Source organism: Monodon monoceros, unplaced genomic scaffold (genome assembly GCF_005190385.1).
Source record: "Monodon monoceros isolate NGI ecotype Baffin Bay Population unplaced genomic scaffold, NGI_Narwhal_1 Super_Scaffold_21, whole genome shotgun sequence".
NCBI classification, from domain to species: Eukaryota; Metazoa; Chordata; class Mammalia; order Artiodactyla; family Monodontidae; genus Monodon; species Monodon monoceros.
In genome coordinates, this window is record NW_021703778.1 from 2,624,633 (window position 1) to 2,647,227 (window position 22,595).

The 22,595-nt window shown below is 48.9% G+C and overlaps 1 protein-coding gene across 11 annotated transcripts in view; it reads right to left on the reverse strand.

Annotated features, from left to right (window-relative positions):
• Positions 1-22,595, reverse strand: part of ZNF438 (zinc finger protein 438) — a 186,463-nt gene that overhangs the window by 7,550 nt on the left and 156,318 nt on the right. For 10 of the 11 annotated variants that reach the window (XM_029236706.1, XM_029236709.1, XM_029236707.1 and 7 more), the window contains 3 exons: positions 21,773-21,856; positions 11,103-12,906; positions 8,151-9,785 (listed from right to left, as the gene is read on the reverse strand). In XM_029236706.1, the coding sequence (XP_029092539.1) occupies positions 9,167-9,785; positions 11,103-12,906; positions 21,773-21,856 (2,507 nt within the window). In that variant the 3' untranslated portion in view covers positions 8,151-9,166. Of the gene's footprint in view, positions 1-3,148; positions 3,265-3,961; positions 4,178-8,150; positions 9,786-11,102; positions 12,907-21,772; positions 21,857-22,595 lie in introns of those variants that run through there. The other variant, XR_003795774.1, reaches the window with a different exon arrangement.

The following is a 22,595-nucleotide window of genomic DNA, read 5'->3' on the forward strand; positions in this document are numbered from 1 at the left end:
CGACCCCCCAGGACGCAGCTGCGGGTGCAGAGGGCCCACCCAGAAGTGATGAAGGCGGGAGCAGAGCCCGCTGGGGGGCTTCTGGGTTGGCTCCCAGCGCCTTACCCCAGGCTTGACTCAAGGGTGGGCGGAAAGGGAGACTAAACAAAGAATAAGTGCTCACTGGGAGAAATGGAGGGCTGCCTCCCAGTTCGGGGCTCCGTAAAAAAGCGTGTCCCCGTCTGAGGAGGAAGCAGAGGAAGCCTCCCGCGACCTCCGCGGGAACTGGCCCACCGCGAGTGGCCACGTGGACCACGGGCGCACGGATGGAGAGGCGGGGCCAGCAGAGCAGAGCCTGGGGGGGCGGGGGGAGGCAGCCCCGCCCTGCAGGGGAGAGAGCAGGGCTGGGGGCGGGAGGGGCTCAGCTCCAAGGCCGGGGTCTCAGAGCCGGGGGGGTCATTTCCACCCGTGTTCCCTGGACGGGACATGTTCAGGATGGCTTGGCTGTAAAACCACGGTTAAATGATAAATATTGGTTTAAAAGGGGGAAATAATACAGCCCATGGGGTACGGGGGGCGATTTTCTACATGCTTCAGATTCCACAGACTTTTCAATGGTTGTTGATCTTATTTTTCTGGTCTTCTAAAAGAACGTCCATTTAAGCCATTTTCTCGAAGATGTTGTTGAATGTGACAAAATATTGGGATAAGCTTGCTGCTGGCTGTACGGGCACCGGTGTCAGGCTGCACTTAGTAGGAAACGGGCAGCTCTCAGCTAGATTCGCTGCAATTTGGACCGTAGGGCTGCCCGCTGTGAAAGGTTTAGTTTTTATTTTTTTGGCCGTGCCATACTGCATGCGGGATCCAAGCCCCCCGACCGGGGATTGAACCCGTGCCCCCTGCACTGGAAGCGCGGCGTCTTAACCACTGGACCGCCGGGGAAGGCCCAGGTGTGAAAGGTTTAATGCCAACCTCACAGCGCAGCGAGCCGATTCACTCTACCTGAGACTGATGTGGTCCATACAAATCACATCTTCAGCCACAAGGCGTAGAAAGAGAGCCATTAGGCTGTTTTCCTGAAATTTGGTCAAACACGCTCACTTCAGGAGAAGTAGCTCTTTCATCTTCCCCCTCCATCAGCTTCGCCACCAACTAAGTCGCAGTGGTTTTTTCCCACTAAGTTAAAAGACTATTAATGCCCAAGTATGCTTAAGTCTGGCTGAAACTATTTTAAATTCCTTGTTATAGTAGAAGGCCTTTCGCTATTTCTGAATGGATTACTTGTGACACTGATGGCCCTGCAGCCCCAAACCCTCCGTTATCCTCAGCAGAGAGCAAACCTTGGGTCAAGACAGCATGATTTCCTGCTACTGTCTCAACTCTTGAGCAAATCGCTTCGTTTTGGAGCCCAGAACTTTCCCTTCTGGGATTGTCAACCAGGAGGCCAACTGGTGTCCATTTTGGCAATGGATTTTGTGATGGGGAAATTTTCCCAGTTGTGAGTGGACTGAAATCCCCAGTGAATCCCACCGGACCCAGAAAAGCACGAGTCCTTTGTGAAACTGGCAGAAGATTGCCCTCTTCGATAATAAGGGCCCTCAGAGTTAACAAACACCACTGAGGTTATTATTTTCCGTATGAGATGATGAAGATGTTTGAAATAGTGTTTTCAGGGCACTGATGAAAATCAAAGCAAAATGAAAACATCCGATCACGGCCAATTTCCTTCTCTCCTACTGCCTCTTACTGTCAATGAAAGAGTCCTATGCTCCCGTCTATGTGCAAACGGAAAAGTACAGCTGGGCAACAGCATCTCCTGGGTAACCCCATGTGACCGGAAGTGTGGAGGATCTTCTCAGACCAGTGGCACTCTGTGCTGGGCTGGCTTTCCAGCCGGGGGGCCCCAAGTGGGCTAGGGTGTGGGTCTCCACATGAGCTGGGCACTCACGCGTGTGTGTTGATTGGGAAATCTCCCTGGAGGACCCGTGAGTAGTTCCATAAACACTTTTTTGGGCAACTTGGGACAGATTTAAGCTGCTATGAAAAGGGGAACCAGACAGATTTTATTTAAGCCAACACATGAAAATTGCGAGAGAGGGCCCTCCGAGGAATACACACAGGAGAATGTGATTAACTAGGTGTTAACTTTGAGGGCTTTGGGCCAAGCGACAGCTGCGCGACAGACAAGACTTTGTGTTCACGGCAGCACCGGGTATTGGACATGGGAGGGGGTGGGAGTTTGTTCGCATCCGTGAGAGACTTGGTCTAATTTCAGCATCACTCCCTGGAGATGGTGGAAGGATACAGATCATTTTGAAGTCTAAGTGGCCCTTTCTTCGGCCACGTTCTACCCTTGTGACCCAGTTATACCGCAGGCCTGGCAAAACGGCAGAACATTTGACAGGACAGTGAGGCCAGGAGGACGAGAAGGAGGGGGTCATACCCACATCCTCAGAAAACCTGGCCCGACGTGGGCTTCTTAGCATAGGCGAGGAGAGGGGGAGAGGGCAGAGGGGAGAGGAAGGCTGTTGGTTCCAGTAGGTTCCAATGCCGTCAGAGTCTGCGTCTTCTTCAGAGGACCAGATTTCTGCTGCACCATTTTATTTGAATTAGGATGAGAAATGAGAGACGATTTCAAACCCAGCCCAAACCCAGAGTCAGTAACTCTGGTCAAGTGAAACTTTGGAAGAACTTTTCAGGGTTGAGCCCGGGCCAGGTGGCGATGCCTCTGGGTTCCTAAGGGACGGCTTCACTCTTTTCCAAAGGGCACTCAGGAGCCCCCCAGGGCATTACTGAGGCACCAAAAGGCCTTCTTAGCGGCCACAGGGCTTCAGAACTTGCCAGCATTAGTCATCCCTTTGGCTTAAGGCCACCCTTCAGAAGGCCTATAAAATGCAAATATGGGGAGATGTGCAGTGCTCCTTCAGGCCCTGACAGCAGGGACTGGAGGGCCTGGGTTGACAGACAGCCCAGGGAGGCCACAGAGGGACAGGGAGGGTGGCAAGTCTGACGCCTGTAGCAGTCTAGTTCAGATTGGGGCCTCACTGGTGGGTCATGAGATAAATTTAGTGCGAGGGAGCCAGAATTAAAAGAAGAAATTAGAACATTCAAGATGCAAAGTGCATGATTATGTAGACTGTATTATTTTTACGAAATGAAACTTTTGTACCTGTGGGCCGTGGTGCGGTACTGTCAGGCAGCAGGGGCTCGAGCTCAAGGGGTCAGACGACTTCTCCTTCCTTCACAGCGCTGCCGAGGCCTTCCCGAACGACAGCAGCCCGGCTACTGCTTAATCCGATGAAGACATTTTGCAACCCAAAAACAATAAATAAAATGCAGCCAAACATTCCAATAACGCAAAAGTAAGTGTCCCGCTTTGCCATCTCCTGGTACCCCTTTCCTGAAGCCCCCTTCCGGGAAAACTCCTATGCATATTACAAGCACGCATCGACCCCTTCTCGCCCACCCTTCCTTCCTCCTTTTTCACATGACAGCACACCGTACGTGCTCTGCATCTTGCTTCCTGCACACAGTACAGATTTCAGCACATGAGGTGCAACTTCCATCTCTTCTCCTGCAGCACGGTGTTCTGTCCCCTGGAGCACTGAAGCTTCTTTAAACCGGCTCTGACGGGTATTTGAATTTGTGTTCAGTCTTATAAACAATGCTGCACTGAACATCCTCACATATGTGTGGGCTGAAAAAACCCCACAACCCTGAAGTTGAGAATTACGTTTTATTTGGTGGACATACTAAGCACTTAGGCCCGGGAGAGAGGCTCTCAGATTGCTTGGAGGGACCGTAAGGGAGAAGCCAGGATATATAGGAGTTTTTGCAAAAAAAAACCCAGGTCGTCAGAACATCGAAAGATGACTGTTAATTAAAGAAAACCAGACATATCAAATTAATGAATTTAGCAATTTTCTGTGTATGGGAAGACGCAAGGGTCTGGGCTCACTGAAATGATTCCTTTGAAATGCACCTTAGCTATCTGGGGCCGGCATCCTGGGTTTCTCCATCCTGAATCCGTTCTGGGTGCACAGTCTGGGGCGGCTGCAGTGGCTGACAGCTTGATGGCTGCAACATCCTTTGTTTCCTGATATGGCAGGTGCCTTTCTCTGTCCACATCTGTCTGTGAACTCGTGCAGTAATATCTATAGGCCAGATTCCTGGAAGTGGAGTTCCTGGGTCAAAACGTCTGTGCATTTTAAAAAGATTTTGATAGAAATTGTCAAATTTGGCTTGTTCCATGGGGGTGGTACCAAACTATTAATCCCATTTTGCTGCCTGGACCCTAGATCCAGGCTCGCCACTACCCTACAGCACCCCACTGGGCCTTTCCTTTCATCATCAAAAAGTTCCTCATGCCGTGTCTTGACATGGCACTGCTGCCCTCGTGCTCGCCCTACCCACCCTTTACTTCAAGAAAGAATAAACACCATTCAAAGGACTTAAGTCTTCTTGGATATTTCAACTTTCCTTAGTTGTAACCATTGTCAAAAAGGCTTGGTTCAATGAATGTCTTAGGAAAAATTTAACTGTGCTTTAATTTGGATGAGACTGGGAAAAGGCAGTGTATTAGTTTCGTAAGAGCACACACTTAGCAATGACTTCCGGAAGTAGCCAGAGCTTAGGGAGGGTCCTGCAGCTCGTATGTTTGAGCCCCTGGATCTCCTCTGTGGCCAGACTTTTGTGGTAAGGTCTGCATGACAACTCAGGCAATAATCAGATCAAGTTCATTGCTGTTTCTGCAAATGCCCTTAGAACACCTGGTGGGCGGTCTCTTTGCAACACCTGACTGGAGATTAAATTCCTACTTAATGGCAGAAGGTAAAATCTTTCATTTTTTTGAGTAGCACTTAGTGGCTGATTTATCAAAACATGATCTATTGTGATGCTACTCGCCTGCAATTTTGTTTGTGGAATGTACTGAAAGAGGCAAGTACTGCCATCCTATTACAGGTGAATTCTTTATGGCTAAGCTGACCAAGGCGTGGTGGGCAATTTTGAACATGTGAGCAAGTTTCACTGAAAAAAAAAAAAAATCCCAAACCTGTTTAGCTTCACATCAAAATCAGAACAAGTGTCATATTTGGTCTCCTTCAGTAGACCCTGGATTTTCTCCTAGGGTTAAGTCAACACATTGAAACATTCTCACACTTCAGAGCACGGAAGATGTGATGTACTACTTAGCTAACATCCTAAACGCAAGTTTAAAATATGCTTTTGCAAAACCACGGTTATAGTTTTATTATGGGGATAACCATGACCATGACCAAATATGAGATACAATAAACATTTCACCTCCAAAAGGAGCATCCCTGGAGAGGTGAATATGGTTCAAATATGTATTGGACCCCAAGTCCAGATAAGCTGCCGACTGCCTGACGTTAGGCAAGTCCATATAAAGTTGAAGGTAAAAATCTGTTAAATCCCAGTTCATCCTTACCAGGGCCCTTTCCTCAGAGCTCGGCACAACGGGGAGATTCTACAAAATGTGTACCTAACAAAACACGTCAGCAGCTTGAATGGAGCAAACTGGTCCAGATCTGAGAATTCCAGTAAATAAATGAAGCTGAGCACTTATTGCCAACGATCATGTCACTGGGGCCACAGAAAACTGGAGCGGGGCAGCTGGGGGGTGGGAAGGAGCGTGGAGCCAGGGAAGACAGCGGAATGCACGCAGGTTGGATTATTTATGGCGTGCGATGAAGAGACAACTTTCCACATGAGAGGAACGGTCCAGCTCCAGCAGGAAGAGGTCCAGAGAAAGAGAGAGAAACGAAAGGGGTCATGAATAAAAGCTACAACTAATGAAACAATACAAATCTAAAATGCTGTAACTTTCATAAATAATTTAGGGCCAAAAGAAAAAGAAAAAAACAAAAAACCCCCTCATTTTTCTGGCTCTGGGACAACTTGCCAAGAAGCAAAAGACATGAAGTGAAATGGACGTGCTACATTTAAGACCAAATTTGCCTCTGTGCCTTCCTAGCTCTAAGGTGGGGAGCTCCTGAAGCTGGATTTATTCATAGAAAGGGAAAGGGACAATTTTCTTTGTTTTTTGCTCACATATCTATTTTTTCAACAAATATTGTACACTGTTCCTTGTCAGGGGCAGGATCCTCTGGGGCTGCGTGCTGAGCAAAGACACAGTCCCTGCCCTCAAAAGGCAGGTCCAGTGTGGGAAACAGACAAGCCCACTGTGAGGTTCAGGACACTAGGGCGGGCGCTGTGACCAGGGCCAGCAGAGGCCGTGGAGGGCAGCCACGGGGGGGGGGATTCGTGGCCCACAGTGGAACTTGGAACACAGGTCATCTAGTGAATTTTACCTCCTGTATTGACTAAATAGACACCAAACCTCCATGTGATCCCAATCCCAGTTTATTTAAAAATTAAAATACACTTTTTATGCAAAGATGCAAATGTCTGCAGTTCTCCGTAGAGGTTTTATCCTTGAATTCTGGACGTGAGGCCCACCTGAGCTGTTTTAAGTTACCCTTCTACGGCATCACATACCTCTTCTTGCAAGTCTGCCCAAAGGTATAATAAATAACAGCCCCCAGTTACTCCGTGGCCCAAGTGTGCCCCACGCTCTATGAATGTGCCCCACGCTCTATGTGAATGGCATCGACCATTCACAACAGATGCTTTGGGGGGTGTGTGTGTGTGTGTGTGTCACGGCTCCCATCTTACCGGTGGGAGAACGGGGCCTCGAAAGGTAACTCACGGGCAGTAAGCCTCACAGCACCTCCTTGTACACGTCACTGCCTGTGGGTCACCTACGTAGGCTGGGACGTCTGCGCCCACGGAAGGATTGGCAAGCAAGACCCCCCGGGGAATCAACTTGAGCTGTTCCCGAAGTTCTTTAGCTGAACGATTCCCTTTTATTCTACCTCCCCAGTCGGAGTCCCTTTTCGCAGCATTCCCACTGGAGAAGCGTCGTCGTTAAGGACCAGAAACTCCCTGACCTAGGTGGCACTGGGCTGCTCCTGGAGAAATGCAGGGAGCGTCCTGAGAAGGGGACCCAGGCAGAGCGCTTTGTGAAGAGCCAACTGCATCTCCCCAGCTTTGCTCTTGGCCCATCCTAACCCTCTATTTCTTTCCGAGGCTACCTGAGCCCTCACTGTCTTGTTCTCACTGCAAGAATATGGGATTAAACATGGGCCACAGGGGAGAGTCCTCGCAACCTTGGGGACTTCGGACTCTCCTTTACGTGCGGGGTGGATGCACTCTGCCCCCCCCCCCCCACACCTTTGTCTCCAAACGGACCCGCTCCTCTGCCTGAGGACTTCTTGGCCAGTATTTCAGAAATCCTGCTTAGCATCTGAAGACAGAGGGGTCTAAGAAGCACTTCAGAGTTTAAGTCAAGATTCATGGTTTGAACTCAAGTAGTATTCGTGGTAGCGCTCATTTGTTAGTGTCTTCGAGACCACTCTTCCAAAAACAAACTAGATGCTGTGCTGAATGGTAAAGCTGTCCCGTGACTAGCCGAGTTCTAAAAATATTCACACAGTGGAGGTCTGATAGTATCTCTCTGAGATTGGGTGCAGCGTGATCGATTGATGAACCACAGCTGAATCTTTCCGTGATCTCTATCCCTACCTTCTTATTCTCAAATTTATAAAACTATTTGCAAAAAAGCCAAGGATTGAGTTTTCCTTTTTTTGCGCTACTTGAACCAAATTGTACTTATGAACACTTGGTTTTAAAACGAGACATTCAGAAAGATGATTTAAGACCCGCTAGCTCATCAGTTAGAATTTAGGTCTTCCTCCGTTTAGGTAACTTCCTTTAACACAGAAAAATGTTATGACGATGCCCGGGCCCAGCTTCAGGAACAGGGCTGGCCACGTGCACGGCGCTTTCAACCAAAGCCCGGGATCCAAGTGGCTTGAAGTGTTCAGACTCCCGCATTCCGAGAAAACGATTTTGCAGCCAGGATGGCCAGAAACTTCAAATGGCAACATTTCTGATTCGAGGTAATTTCCCAAGAATTTAACAGGCAATCATTTACTCCTGACTTTCAAAGAGGACCCGGGCTTGAAAGGCACAGTTGCATCTAAAATTGATCAGCCAGTGACAGTGACAGCCCTCTGAAGTTACTGGGGAAGAGGAAAGGCCGCTGAGACACCTGACATCTGGGCTGAACTACCCAGTTCACTCTCCAGGTTGTAAATTTTCTGACTCAAAAGATTTTCTGAAAATAACTTTTTAACAAAAAAGTGGTTTTTCTATTAGCTGAAGTACTAAGAAATGGCTGATGACTTTGACGGGAACACTACAGGTATCAGACTTACAGCATCTAAGCTTCAACGGATGTGCACTTAAGAAAATGAATTAAAAAAAATCAAAGTCCTGAAAACACGGACTTCCAGTTATGACAGATGAGAACCTTATTTAAGGTGCTGCTCTACGGCACATTCAAACAGACTAGAGAATCTGATAAAGGTCAACAATATGCCAGGGCTGAGACAGAAGTGATTTTGTCACCTGGACATTTACCACATTTGTCAACCTACTTAAGCAGAAAACATGTGAACAAAAGGACACATACACGCACACAGACAGGAAATAACTCAAACACGTGTTTTTACTAAAAACCGTACTTGAAGAATAGCCTATGATACTCTACATTTCAATCTGCAAATTTATCTTTTTATTGAATCTGAAATAAAGTCTCAGATACTAACAGGACATAGAATTTTAAAATAAAACTGCATTATGTTAGAAAAATAGGCATCAAGGGCATATGTACATATATGTGTGTGTGTGTGTGTGTGTGTGTGTGTGTGTGTGTATATATATATATATATATATTTATTTATTTATTTATTTATTTTGCGGTACGCGGGCCTCTCACTGCTGTGGCCTCTCCCGTTGCGGAGCACAGGCTCCAGACGCGCAGGCTCAGCGGCCATGGCTCACGGGCCCAGCCGCTCCGCGGCATGTGGGATCCTCCCGGACCGGGGCACGAACCCGCGTCCCCTGCGTCGGCAGGCGGACTCCCAACCACTGCGCCACCAGGGAAGGCCCGTACATATATATTTCATAATAAAATAAAACTGTACAAAGCTCACTGTGCTCATTAGCGCTGATCCTAACCTGCTTGATTTTTGGTATTAAGCACCACCATGGAACAGAGGAAGCGGACAGAAAACCTCCCCTTACCCCCCGGCTCCCTGTCTCATTTTCCGGTCTCGCTGGAAGGTTCGATGACCCCCTGGCTGGAGAGCGTGCTGAGAACCGTCCAGAGTTTCAGAGGGTTCTCGCACTTGTGGCGCTCTTCCCAATGCAGGAGCAGCTCTTCCTTCCTTCCCAGCGTCTGTGCACAAAGGACGCAGCGAAAGCCAGGCCGGGGCGGGGAGAGGGCAGCGTCGGGGCCGGGACCCTCGGGGCCCTGGGGGTGTCCTCCGGGCTCACTGGGTCCTGGCTGGGCTCCTTCACGTTTCGCAAGTATCTCCACATCATTCTGATGACGGAGGTAGAGTTGCTTTTTCAGTCTGGGGACTGCACAGAGTTCCCCGTCCAAGGGACGGTGCTTAAGCTGCTTTCTTCTCTCAGGATGTTTCCAGAAAGGAGCAGCCTGTTGAACCAGTTCTCCCTGAGCTCCCCTGCTTCCTGGGGAGGGTGAGAGCTCCTCCTGCAACTGGCCCTGGATTTCCTCTCCATGAACGTCAAGCAGGTGGAACTTGATTTCAGCAAAAGACTGGGCAGTGATCTGACAGCGGCCACATCTGATCTGGAATTTGACCTCATCAGCCTGGTTTAGAAGGAGGTCTTCTTCCAGGCTGGACTTGGTCTCCCTGGAAAGGGGGGAAAGAGTCTGTATCAGATCTCATGGAAGAATACAAGCGGAACTTCTCCTTACAGCTCCTGGCCTTCGGGGATCTCAGACACACTCACCGAGGAGGGGCCGAAGGAGGGGCAAGCAGAGAGCGCGTGGGAGGCAGAGGCCACGGTGAAGGCCAAGGTCAGTGCTGCCTGGGGCCTCACACTTCCCACGCCCGCAGGTTCCACTTCGGAAGGAGGCTCCCCCGGGAGCCACCTGTTCTTTGGTTACCATGGCAACAGACGTGAGCACCAGGAGAGCGGCAGGAACTCGCTGGGTCCAGCTGAGGCGACTGTCCCCCCGCCCCCCAGGGCCCTCCTTCTCCCTGATCACCCAGTGCAGTCTGGACACCTTAGCTAAAACTCAGCATGGACTCCGTTCAACAATTAAGAAGTGAGGTTTCTTTGGGGAGGCTGCTATGTACCTTAGGAAAAGGGGCAGAAATGCCTACAGAGACACAGAGAAACCCCCAGAAAGGCCGGGAGGAAACAGGACAGGCGTAACTTATTTTTAATGAATATGACAGACCAAGCTGAAACCGAACAGAAAGGATTTAGAACCATTAGGACAACTGGGAACGGTCAGGGGCCGAGGATCTAAAGTGCTGGGAAATGTTTAAGTTTCACGGTGCTGACGAGCATTCCCTTCAGCGCAACCTCCGCCCCATCACCTAGAGCAAGGTGGACAGGCCAGGGCGTTTCCCTGGCTTACTCACAACTCTCAGACCCGCCTGGCAGGCTTTCAGATTACTCAGCTGGCTCGTTTACGGTGCTGGGAAGCAGCGCTGCACAGACAAGGACACGGGAGACAGTAAACCCGGCCTGACGGGGAAACCGGGCAAGTGCTGCGCCGCAGGCCCGCACCCGGGGGCTGGTCCGTGCAGCAGAGCCGCGCTGAGTCCCCGCCACCTGCCACGCCGTATTCTGGGCTAAATGGTGCTCTTTGGGTATACATTCTGTGGCCAAGGGTTTGGAGAACACTACTTCTCGGAAGCACCAGAACTATAGACACTAAGTTACTCTTTCATATTTCAGATGCAAAATTCATCTCTTGCCCAACTGTCCCCAGCGTCCCTCAAAGGGACCTCTGTGTCCTGGCTCATAGAAGGCGGAGTCATCAAAAATCACTAATGATCAGAGACCAGAGAGGAATGCGGCCACTCTTCACAGAACAGGGGGAAGAGGTGGCAGCTCCCTTATGAAATCTTAACCTGGGGGAGGGTCTTCCAAACCCACCTTGCTGCATGTGGAATCTGGCCCTGACCTCAAATCCGAAGCATCCCCACACTCACCTGTCCACCGGTCCCTCCATCCCTCGGGCAGTCTGCTCCCTGGTCCGCAGCAAGTCCCCCGGCTGCAGCTGCGGCTCGCAGGGGGAGGGCTCGGTGCTGACGGCCACCCCGTGCACCTCTTTCAGGTGGCCGAAGTAGACTCTGACGTGGCCGAACACCTTCGCGCAGAATTCGCAGCACACGAGCCTCCTGGGCCGGGAGTCGCCGTGATGCAGCCGCACGTGTGCGCTCAGGCTGCCCGGCCGCACGTAGGCTTTGCGGCAGAGCCGGCAGCTGTAGGGCCGGCTGTCGCTGTGCGTGTTGGCGCGCTCGCGGAGGTGCTGCTTGGGCTGGAAGGCGTGCTCGCACACGTGGCATCCGTGCGAAGGCTTCTTGAGGCCGGAGAACCCATTTCTAAAGGCCAAGCCGGGCTTCGGGGAGGGGCCGTCGTCCTGCCTGCAGCCCAGATGCTTGGGGGCGGCGAGAGAGTGATTGAACGACGCGTGCTCCCGGCTGCCGGGCGCCGGGGGCTGTAACGTGGCCGTGGGCGAGGCCAGGGGAGCCAGGGCCGGCAGGACCAGGACAGGTTTGGGCATGATGCTACGGTATTTTTTCACAGCCCCAGGTTTTTGGTCCCTGGATTCCTGGGGATCGGCTTTGGCTCTTTCTTTGCCATCTTTACACTTATTACTGACACATTTCCTCCTTTTACCCTGAAATGTCAGAAGTTCATCCGGGACCTTCCGTTTTCTTCCTCTTCTCTTGGCTGCCCCGCCGTTCGGTTTTGTTTTGTGGTTGAGGTCGGCTTTGGTGGCCGGACAGTAGGCCCTGTCAAAGGGGCTCTGCCTCGACGCCTGTGGGGCAGGTGCCCTGTCGGCCACCTGCGGGGCCGAACAGAAGCCCTCCGGGATGGACGAGGTCTTATCACCGGCTGCCCTGAGCCCAGGGAGAGAAACATCCGCAACGTTCACAGCTGCTCCGCCTTTGTAAACTTGCGACGCCCTCGTTCTTGAGTAGGGCAGGATGGGCAGTTTACCTCTGGGGATGGAAGGGACCACCTGAACCGCGTTTCCAATAACGCCTGGCGACAAATGGGTCGCGGCCCTGGCAGGGTCGACCTGTTCTCTAAGTTCTCCCCTGGCGACAGCAGGCTTCCTGGAGGGCTTCTTGCCTGCAACGCCTGCTCTCCCTGAACTCTTCGGGAGGCCCCGCTCGGCAGAGGGCTCCTCCGGTGTGGACAGCGCTGGGGCAGTGGGAGGGCCCCGACCTCCGTGGTCGCTGGTCCCTGGGGGCCCAGGGTCTCCATGGCCACCCCCACTGGTCAGCGAGGCCGGGGCCTGGCCGGGTGCCAGCGCCGGCTTGGGTGGGCTGGGCTTGTGCGGGGCCTCGGGATGCTCAGGCAGGGGAGGGGCCGCTTGGGTTTGGGCGGGAGCTTGGCTACAGCCCCTGTCGGAGGAGCTGAACCCCGGTTTCTTTCTGGCTCCTTTGCTATGTCCTGGGCGTTGGTACCGGGGGATGGGCAGCTTCAGGTTCTTGGGCAGAGGCAGTCTGGGTTTCTGGAGTGGCTGAGCCGAGGCGACGTGTGGCAGAGCGACGAGAGAGAAGGTCCCTTCCTGGCCGGCCACCTGCATCAGCGCGTAATTCTGGGGGGGCAGCCCCAGGGCCTTCGAGCCGAGGGAGGGGCCTGGATGCGCGTGGTCAGAGAGGGAGGGCGCCGGGCCCGGGACCACTCTGGGCGCAAGTTTTGGAGCGATGGTTCTAAACTGACTCTTACCCTGCAGACCCTTCCCACCCTGAATCGTTCCAGGAGGGCTGTTTGATTCACCTGCAAGGACAATGCAGCATAAAAAGTCACGCTGGTGTCACATAAGCATCTTACCATTCCCTCTGCCTGGAAGCGTCGCTAGACCCAGCCCTGCCCTTGGGGGCAAACCCCGTGTTCCTCAAGACCCAGCCTGAAGGTCAGCTCCTGCCCACCCTCCCAGGACTAGTGATTCACCACTTTCCACGTAATTTATCTGTTTATGCGTCTCTACGACTAAACACAGAGCTTCCTGAGAGCTGGGGCTTCCCCCTCCTTGTATTCCACAAGTCCGTCCTCTCCGCTGGCCTAATTCCGCCAGGGCGACCCCACCCCTCCCCCCAAGCTCCCGGGCTGCCCACCCTCTGGCATGTTCTGCCTTGTACTCTATTTCTTTCATATAAATGTCTTGCTTTCCCTATTAAGCTCTGTGAGCGTGAAGCCCGCATTGGATCTGCCTTGCTATTTCCCACTGTATCTTTGGTACGAAACAAATGTTTCTTGTATCAAACTTCTTTTTCACTCAATTTCAGGATACACAGTTTGACCCCCTGGCAGCCAATTCGTTCTGCACAGTGGATGAATTCCAGCCTGAATGCTGGCTTGGTGGCTGTTTTCCCGTGTGACTTGTGGATTTCTTCTCATACCTTCCAAACTGTTTATGTGTGCTTTTGCAATTAAATCACCAGTATTAAAAAAGCTGACGTGACACCTTACAAGCATGTTGGAAGAAAAACAAAAAGATACACAGTGATAAGATACAGAGACAACATAAAAAATACATGAATCACAAAAAAAGCCCCTTCCAGGACACCAAGAGGAACAACTTTAACTGACAGGCTAACACTTCACATTCCTCAGATTTATTAGGCTGACGGAAGAGCAGTGATTACTGCTCTGAGGAACAATCAAGGAAACAGTTCATGCTTCTCAGGGCTGATTCACCCATTTGATCCCCTGAGGCCTCAAGCTCCTAAGGCCTGGCTGCAGGGGAGCTTCCCATTTCTAAGTACCTCGTATTAGTCAAGCTTCACTTCAACGCGTGTTTACCAGGTACCTACACTATTCTAGACTGTGGATGTGGCAGGCCTGTGAGTCCTCTTCTGAAACCACTGTGGCCAGATGTATTTTGGAATTTACACTTTCAGATTTTAGGAAAGTAGTAAGATGCTCACGCCAAATGTTACATAACACCCAGCAGAGTCTGCAGAATACCCCTAGTTAAACCTAGTACCACCTCTGTAGTAACACATGAGTATTCACAAGGGGGAAAAACATGAAGGTTTTTAAAGTGTCTTATTTCAGTTCAGGCTTTGCCTCTGAATGAGTTTTGGTACCCAACGTTTGATAACATTTTCTGTTTTCAGAGCCTGTTAGGTTTGGGAGTCATAGGAAGAGGACTGAAGAACTATTTCTTTAGGGGCCACCAAGGACCTAAAGATGAATGGATACAATTTCTGCCTTAGGTAGCTGGCAGTCTGGTAAAGCAGACAAATAAACATTAAAAAAAAAAAAAAATCAACCTTGATTTTCATGTCTACAGTTAGTGAACCGGCAATTTTAGCAGAAAATTGATGTTTTCAACAAAAATGACACTCTGCGAGTAAACAAATAAGTAGCACAGTAGGAATAAGGTGGAAATATATACTGACTGGCCAATTTATTTTGGTAGCTTACATTAGAGGAAGAAGGAAAAAGAGTCGTGTTACGGTCTGGGGGAATCAGACAAGAATAATTATGTAATCTGTTGTTTTTCCTTTTTGGCTTTGCTACCATGAAGTTCACGGGTAAACTGACTGGTCGATCACCTCACAACAGTCACCCAAATTGATATGCTACATTTGCTTCATCTTCCTGCATAATTTAATTCATTTTTTACTTCTATTTTCACAGCCTTTAAATTTAAACGTCTTTCATGTTAAGCCCCATCTCATCTTTCTGGAAGAAGTACTGACGTAAGTTGTACGTATTGATAAATATACTAAATCAGAACTGGTAAAAGTTTGCAGAGAGCTTAAAATTATTGAAAGCTTTTGGTTGCCTAGGGACAAGGCTTATTAAATAATTCCACTAACAATCGCAATGGTCTTTGCATCTACACAACCTATCGGGGATGAGGGAGGGAAAAAAGAAGAAACATTGGGTGATTTCTGTCTAGGCCATACTCCTAAGTGATCAAGCACACAATGTTTATAGCGAGAAGAGCTGGAAGAAAGGCTATGCTGGCCTTAATTAGCCGCAAGTCCTCTTGAAATAGTACGTGACAGTAACGCATCGCAGCACAAGACACGTCACTTGTCTTGCTCAAGTCTGTGCAGTCGGCTCTTCGTCCCCGAGCCAGAGCCCAAGTCCTCGCAGGGGCCTCCAGGGCCTGGCGCCCTCGGCTCCTGGGAGCCCTCTGACCCGCACCGCCTCCAGGCACGCCAACCGCCCCCCGGGGCTGGTCCTTGCCTGCGCTCTCACCACCCTGACTGCTTCCCTAGGTGACCGCCGGTACCTGCTGCAGCATTCCCTTCAAGTTTTGTTCAAACAGCCTCCTCGTGATGAACTCTTCCCTGAGCGCCTCAGTAACCTGTACCCCATTCTGAGCTCCCGGCCCCGCCTTCCTGTTTTAATTTTCTCCCACACACGTGCTCATGGACTTCATCATGGTCTGCAGCCCCCCCGCCCCTGGAGTGAATTTCTCGAGGGAGGGGAGTTTATCTGCCTCTTCAGGGCCTGGAACAGGGTTAGGCATGGGCTCAGAAATCTGATAATCATTTGTTTACTTTGTAAGTGGTATTTGTGATAAAGTGACCAGTGGCTGAAAGAAAAAAAAAAAAAACAACATAACTTAAAAGCAAGCTTGAACAATGCCAAATTACTTTGAAAATTTGCCCACTGCCAGCATAAGGAAATGGGTTTGCACCATGATGTAAAAACAAACAAACAAACGAAAAACCAAACCAAACAACAACAAAACCTTTTGAGATAAAGGGGAGAGGTGAGGCCAATTGACGAACCACCTGAGGAACTAACAAGAGAGACAGTAAGTGATGTTGTTGGGATGTGAACCCCACAAATAGTGGCAGAAACAAGCAAGCTCTGGAGTAGACGTCGCTTTAAAGAAAACAGACATGCGAGGAGGGAAAAAGACGGGGATTAGAGAGGAGGAACAGCTACAAACAGAAAACTGACTCTCAGAGGCAGAGAATGGTGACGTCAGCACAACGAGGAGCAGAAATAACAAAGAAGAGAAGATGCAGCTGAAGCAACCACCGGTGGTCAAGGTCACGTCAAGGTCCCTGAAGACTTCCACTGGGAAGGGGCTTCCTAGGTTTTATGACCAAGTGTAAGAAAGCAACCTTCTGACAGTTAAGGTTTCCAGCAATGAAACCAACTATCTTTATTGTGCCATTCCAAAGGCGAGGGAGGGAGCTAATTATGATACATGTAAAGTGGATGTGCTTCGGCCTTCCTTGGTGGCCGATGCAGGGGACACGGGTTCGTGCCCCGGTCCGGGAGGATCCCACATGCCGCGGAGCGGCTGGGCCCGTGAGCCATGGCCGCTGAGCCTGCGCGTCCGGAGCCTGTGCTCCGCAACGGGAGAGGCCACAGCAGTGAGAGGCCCGCGTACTGCAAAAAAAAAAAAAGTGGATGTGCTTCAACTGATCTTCAAGAGTTCGTCCATTACAGTGGAAATAAAACCGCACACAAAGAGCAATGGCAGTCAAAAGCAAAGGAGGCCGACCGTGGTCCGGGAGCACAGGAAGCTCTTTAGGGTGACCAGCTGTCCCGGCAACAGAGAACACTGATCGGCAGGCAGCCTGGTGGCCTGAGCCCACAGGGCCCTGGGAGAGAAGTACGGGGCCCGCCGCACAGAGTCATCCTCAAGTTCCCTGCAATTCAAAGAAGTGGGTGCTGGCGTAGAAGAGCGCATCAACTGGCTTCATGATCACTAGCCACAAGCTAGTCACGAGAAATCTGTGGGGTGAAAAGACAAGGCCTTGCACAGTAAACTAACTTGCTCATGCCTGCCCGGATCTGTTGGGGATTACATACAAGGGTGGGGTCTTCACGAAGGTGGTGCTGAGTCCCACCTCCCAGAATCATTAATGATGCAGTGATAGGGAATGAAACGATGCATCAGAAGAAAAGCAAGGCAGGAGAAAGACGGCGAGGCCACAAAAATAGAAGGAAAAAAGAACCCCTAGGAATTACTAAAACGTCCAGCAACAGGGTACTAATACAATGCTCATCCAACCATACAACGGAATACTATACCACAGTGGAAAAGAAGAATGAGTTAGACTGATATGGAATACTCTCCGAGATGTGAGGTTTATCGCATGCTATCACTGGGATTTAAAAAAAAAAAGCAGTGAGAAACACACACAAATCTATTCCTGTATACACACAGAATATCTCTCAAAGGAAACTAAAGAAACTGGTCTTAGTGTGGCCTTCGGGGTGGAGCCACCGGGGGAAGTACAGGTCGGGGTGAGATGAATGTGCATTTCCCACTGAATACTCTCTGGGCCTGGCACACAGGAGGTACTTACTAATATTTTTTGAATGAATAAAAGGAAAATGAAAGTTTCCCTTTTGGATCCGTTTTGCAAAGGGGTATCCGTGGGGATATCTGTGACGGGTAAGTGTGCATCTGTACGTAAATGACTGTGTCCAGATGACACCTTGAGAGCATCTCGGGTTTTTACTTTCCTTGCCTACTTAATGATAAGAATTGCTAATGATAAGGGAAGTAATCGAATCGTCTGACAGGCAGTTTATCAGTACCCCCCAATGTTCAGCCCTGAGAAGCATCAGAGCTCATCCCCGAAGGACAACCGCAGTCCTGAGAACTGTTCCTCCCAACACTGGCTCTTTAAAATAAAACAGGGCAGTCTGCAATAAAGGTGAGTTATTCTATAATAACTACAGGGGTTTTCTTTTTTTTTCTTTTTAAAGAGGTTTGATCAATAGGAGTGTTTAGAGAAACTGCAAATGCCATTAAGTTTTTTAAAACACTGAGATGTCTGATTGTGGGAAGTCTTTCTTGGCCGTGTAGCTGCAACAGTGGTTTATTCCATGACACATTTACAAGGCCTCTCCCAGATGGTGTGATCTAAACCCCGTCACCTGCCACCTACTAACTTACAGATTTCACAGAACTGTGCACTAAATGGTAAGTCGAAATTTCTACTGACATTCATCATTTCTGGAAATCCTGCGGAATTACCCATAACACAGTTAGAGAGACCCACAGGACTCTCAGGCACTAAACATGGACTTTTCTAAACTGAAAACATAAAAGCCTCACTCAGTAAAATTAATTTTTGCACAGTTCTACAATGCAAATACGTAGTATTAGGAGTTTAAATGTGGGCTGTTTTTAGTATGTTAAACACACTGAACAATTATTGTGAAGAGTGACATTTACAGTTGGTGAGAATTTGATCTAACTGTGGATTAAAGGAAAACGAGGAGGTAATGAGTCCTTATTATGGTCTAGAATCTGTGCTGGTCTTTTAATTGAATCCTTATGCAAACTCTGCAAATAAACATTATTGTCCCCTTTTACAGATGAGGCAAAAAGAGGCTTGAGGAAGTTAATTACATGCCAAAATCCACACAACCCAGGTCCGTCCCATTCCAATGCAAAGCAGTGACCTTCCTTCCTCTCCTTCATCCTCCCCTCAAAAGGGGGAAAATTCTTTACAAAATTGCCCTAATTAGCTCCAAAATATAATTTTTTATCTCTGGATTTTAAGGAGAAGAAAAAAAATTTGAAATAGCAATGGCTTGTCATATCTCCAAACTTCAATTACCATCAAATGATTCTTTCCAACAGCCCACTTATTAGAGAACTGACGAAAGGGTAATAGTCACCTGAAGGTAAAAGCAGACATTCAAAGCTGAGTTTCCCACTTCCTATCCACAGGGTTCTGACAAACCCAGAAAGGCGGCCAGGTATCTGTCCGGAGAAAGCACCGTGTGCGTCCCCCTCCATCTCATCCAGAGCCCGGGGCTGGTGCGTGTCGGCTGCCCTGCCAGGCAGCGGATGGAAGCCGAGGGCCCAGTGGCACCGCGCGCCCGCATCTGAGCCAGCCCCATCTGACTGTGCCACAACGTGGCCCCGCACACAGTGTTAAGAGACAGGAACACGGGGCAGGCGACTGTCCAAGAGCTGCAAGCAGCTCACTTCCTGATTTCCACCGGCATGAACCAAGGCCTGCAGTGTTGCTTCTGAACAAAGTTCTTCCCACCCGACCCTTGGCTGGTTTGGGCATGGTTGCCCCTCATTCCACCTGTGGGGACCGGAGGGCCCGCGGCTAAGCCAGAGCCGAGAGCAGGTGGAGAAAGGGGGTCCCCCGCTCTTGACGCAGCCCCTGGCTCCAGGCTCAGAGCGAAAGTGTTGCCAAGTCTTGGCCACAAAAGAGCCAAAACTTTTAGGACTTGTTTAGGTTTTAATTTTATTAAACTGAAAAACCCTATGTTCAATTTTATTGGCTGGCATCCCTGTTCTCCCTCCCACTTGGCTTTCCAATAATAAGTTCCAGTTGGGGTTCAAACTGTTTCCCAGGATGGTCTCTGGTTAGAACAAGCATGGTAAAACCCCGGAGAAATCTGAGATGAAAGAAACGTATCAGAACACAAGGGAGCTCAACTTAATTTTGTTGAAAAACCCACAAACGTGTGGAGCCATCGCCCACCCGTTCCCCCGCATGTCCCGGCTCTGCGGCGCCATCTACAGGGCTGTACTGAGTGCTGGCGGGAGAGACGGCACCGTAAAGCGTGCTGGCAACACAGGCACACGGGTGCTTTGTTTCCAAGGACTCGGGATGCCAAGCATCACTCTGGTCCACACATCTACAGCACTCAGCCCGCCTAGAGTCATTCTACTAGGAGCCCAAGTTCAGGAAGTCTGACACTGTACAAAGGAAGCAAGCATGTTCCCAAGTTATGTGTCAGGTGCTGTGCAAAATACTTCGCGTGCGTTATGTCCTATTTAATCCCCACAACGCGCTGAGTCAGGAATTACTGTTATGTGCATTTTACAGATGACGATTTTGCAGCCAGCGGGTAACAGGCTGGAACTCAAGCCTTGGCCCGCGTGACTCCAAAGGCTCTTCCCAGGTCTACCTGCTGCCTGGAAGCTATTACGCATGGTGACAGTCACCATCACAGTCTCTAGTGGTAAGATCACGGGTTTGGGGGTTCAGACAGATGTGGGTTCAACTCCTGTCTCTGTCTCGTGGTCTGGGAGAGTCACTCTCTCAGCCTGAATGTTCCCATTTATGAAATGGGCATAATAGTATCTGGTCGCTGTCAGGATTAAATGAAGAAAGTACGCATTAAACGTGCCAGGGTAGTGCTTACCACATATTAGATTCTCGGCAGTTTCCTACCTTCTCTTGCCAAGAAGTACGAAGCTCCTGACATTTATTTTTGGTGGGAGGAAAAAACGCACAAATCTTGACTGTGAATCATACGGCAGCAGCACTGAACCCTTAAAGGGTATTTCTTTTTTGAGAGGTAAATCAAGGAAAGCGGGAAGACATAACTATTACTTGTGAATGATGCTCCCCATAAACCTGTAAAGCACTTCTCTCTGGCCTCTCTCTGACAGCTCACTTATTACATCTGATCCAGCCTATCAGGCTCTCTTTTCCCTGCCCCGCCCCCCAATTTTTGCATCCAGTTGACAAAGTGCTAATCAGATGAACAGTTCTAGTGAATAGGAGTGAACATACGTGCATTGTAAAGAGCTGTTTTCTGGGGACACCCTCCTCTGCTTTTGTTTATATCGAGCATTGATGCTAACTGCTGTTGTTCTCCAGCTTAGCAGGGGACAAAACTCCCCTGGTGGCCCTTCAGGGGATGGGGGTAAGCCCAGGTCTCAGGGGTCCTGGGAGGGACGGGGTCTAGAGTGGGACTAGCGACTCTGGCCACATCTCAAGAGGACGGTGAGAGCAATGGCCACAGGGTTTCTCAATTCGGAAGAGAAAATATGGGGACTCTCAGAGGGTGGGTCAGGGCAACCAGAACTTTGACAGCACTTGTAGATTTCAGTATGCTGCGGTGGTGGTGGGGGATCATTAAGAAGTAAAGTTTAAGATAGCTTGTTTATAGAAAGAAAAGTCTAGCATCCAAAGAGGGTCTGTAGCCCATAAAATTGAACAAATTAGACATGTGAATATGTCATGAAGCACGGGGAAACAAGCACTCTTTATGAACAAATTTAAAAGCCAGTTACCTAAAACACTAACGGCAATAAAAGAAAAAAAAATGACACAATGTGGTTTTTGTTAAATTCAAGTAGCTAATTATTCTTTTTGGGTCATATAATTAATGTCCCAAATGAAAATTTAAAAAGCACTACATTTAAAATACATTTTAATAATGCTCAATTTCAGTGAATTTCTCCTTCATTTTACTTAAGCCCCCGTATCAGTCCTCATTTCTGGGAGGAACTATTTTTAATTTCAAGTATTTCTGATGAAAGACAGTTGAAAACTATGATATATTCTCATTTTTAATGCATTGAGAAAGATGAAGTTATTTATCATTTTGGCAAAAAACAAAAACAAAAAAACCCTGTAATGTGAGCAAGATTTTATTCACTATTACACAGCAGTCAACTTGGTATCTTTACCCAAATCTAAGAATGACTGAGTAGCGCCAGAATTTGACTAAGAGCTAATGATCTATTAGGAACGCAAAGCGAGCCAGAGGGATGCTTTGTTAAGCCCATCCTCCCGTTATTCTTTTTGCTGTTAATATTGCTAGGATGGTGAATGTTCAGGTGAGTCACACAGCTGAAACCGAGAAGGCCTTGCTAACTGGACCGCATCAAGGTGAAAGCAGCTAATCACTTCGTTCGACACTCTGACTCCCATAGAACAAATACCTGTGCGCGCTGTCTTTCCAGGAGATGCCGACTTCTTCTGAGTCAGCTGTTTCTCAACAGGACTGGTCAGCCGGGAAACACCTCCTGCAAAAGGGCTTTAGTGAGCTACATAAACGTCTCAGGGCAAGAAGTCTTCCACCACCGAGTTAAAAATGGACCCCTTCTGTTTACACCTTGTATTTCAATATCAGTTGGAACAGTTACATATCTGGGATGATAGCTGGTGAAGAAAACCTTTTCCTTAGTGGGATGAACGGAAAGACAAGGCTTCAACGTCAGAACACGCAGTCAGCTGGAACGACTAAACTAGGACAGTGCAGGAAGCTCTTGCTTTTGGTCAAAATACCATGATTATGAAACTAGAGTGGTAAAGATCACAATGTTTCAACAGCAGGATAGTTAAAAGCAAGGGACTGGAATCACAAAGATATTCTTATTTTTATACCATAATTTCAAAAGTAGATTTGCTGTATATATATAGAACAGACATCTTTAAAGAATGTGCAAACTGCATTTTAAAAAATGAAATAATGGTTCCACTGCTTTATGGTAGAGTTGTACAGATATTTTATCTTCACAACTCACACTGATTTAGGACATTTTTGTTTTTTTCTGGAGGTCTTTCTATACGTCAGCTTTTATGTCAAACAGTTCATGATGTGTAAGTACAAATGTACAGCACCACGTATTTCTTTGTTATGTGGATAATTATTCCCTAAAACTCCTGCTTGCTAAATCTTTACTGTTCCTCATTTCTTCAATCAAGGTACATCTTACCTTAACACAGAGAGACCACCTATGATACCGACACTTGGAAGAAAAT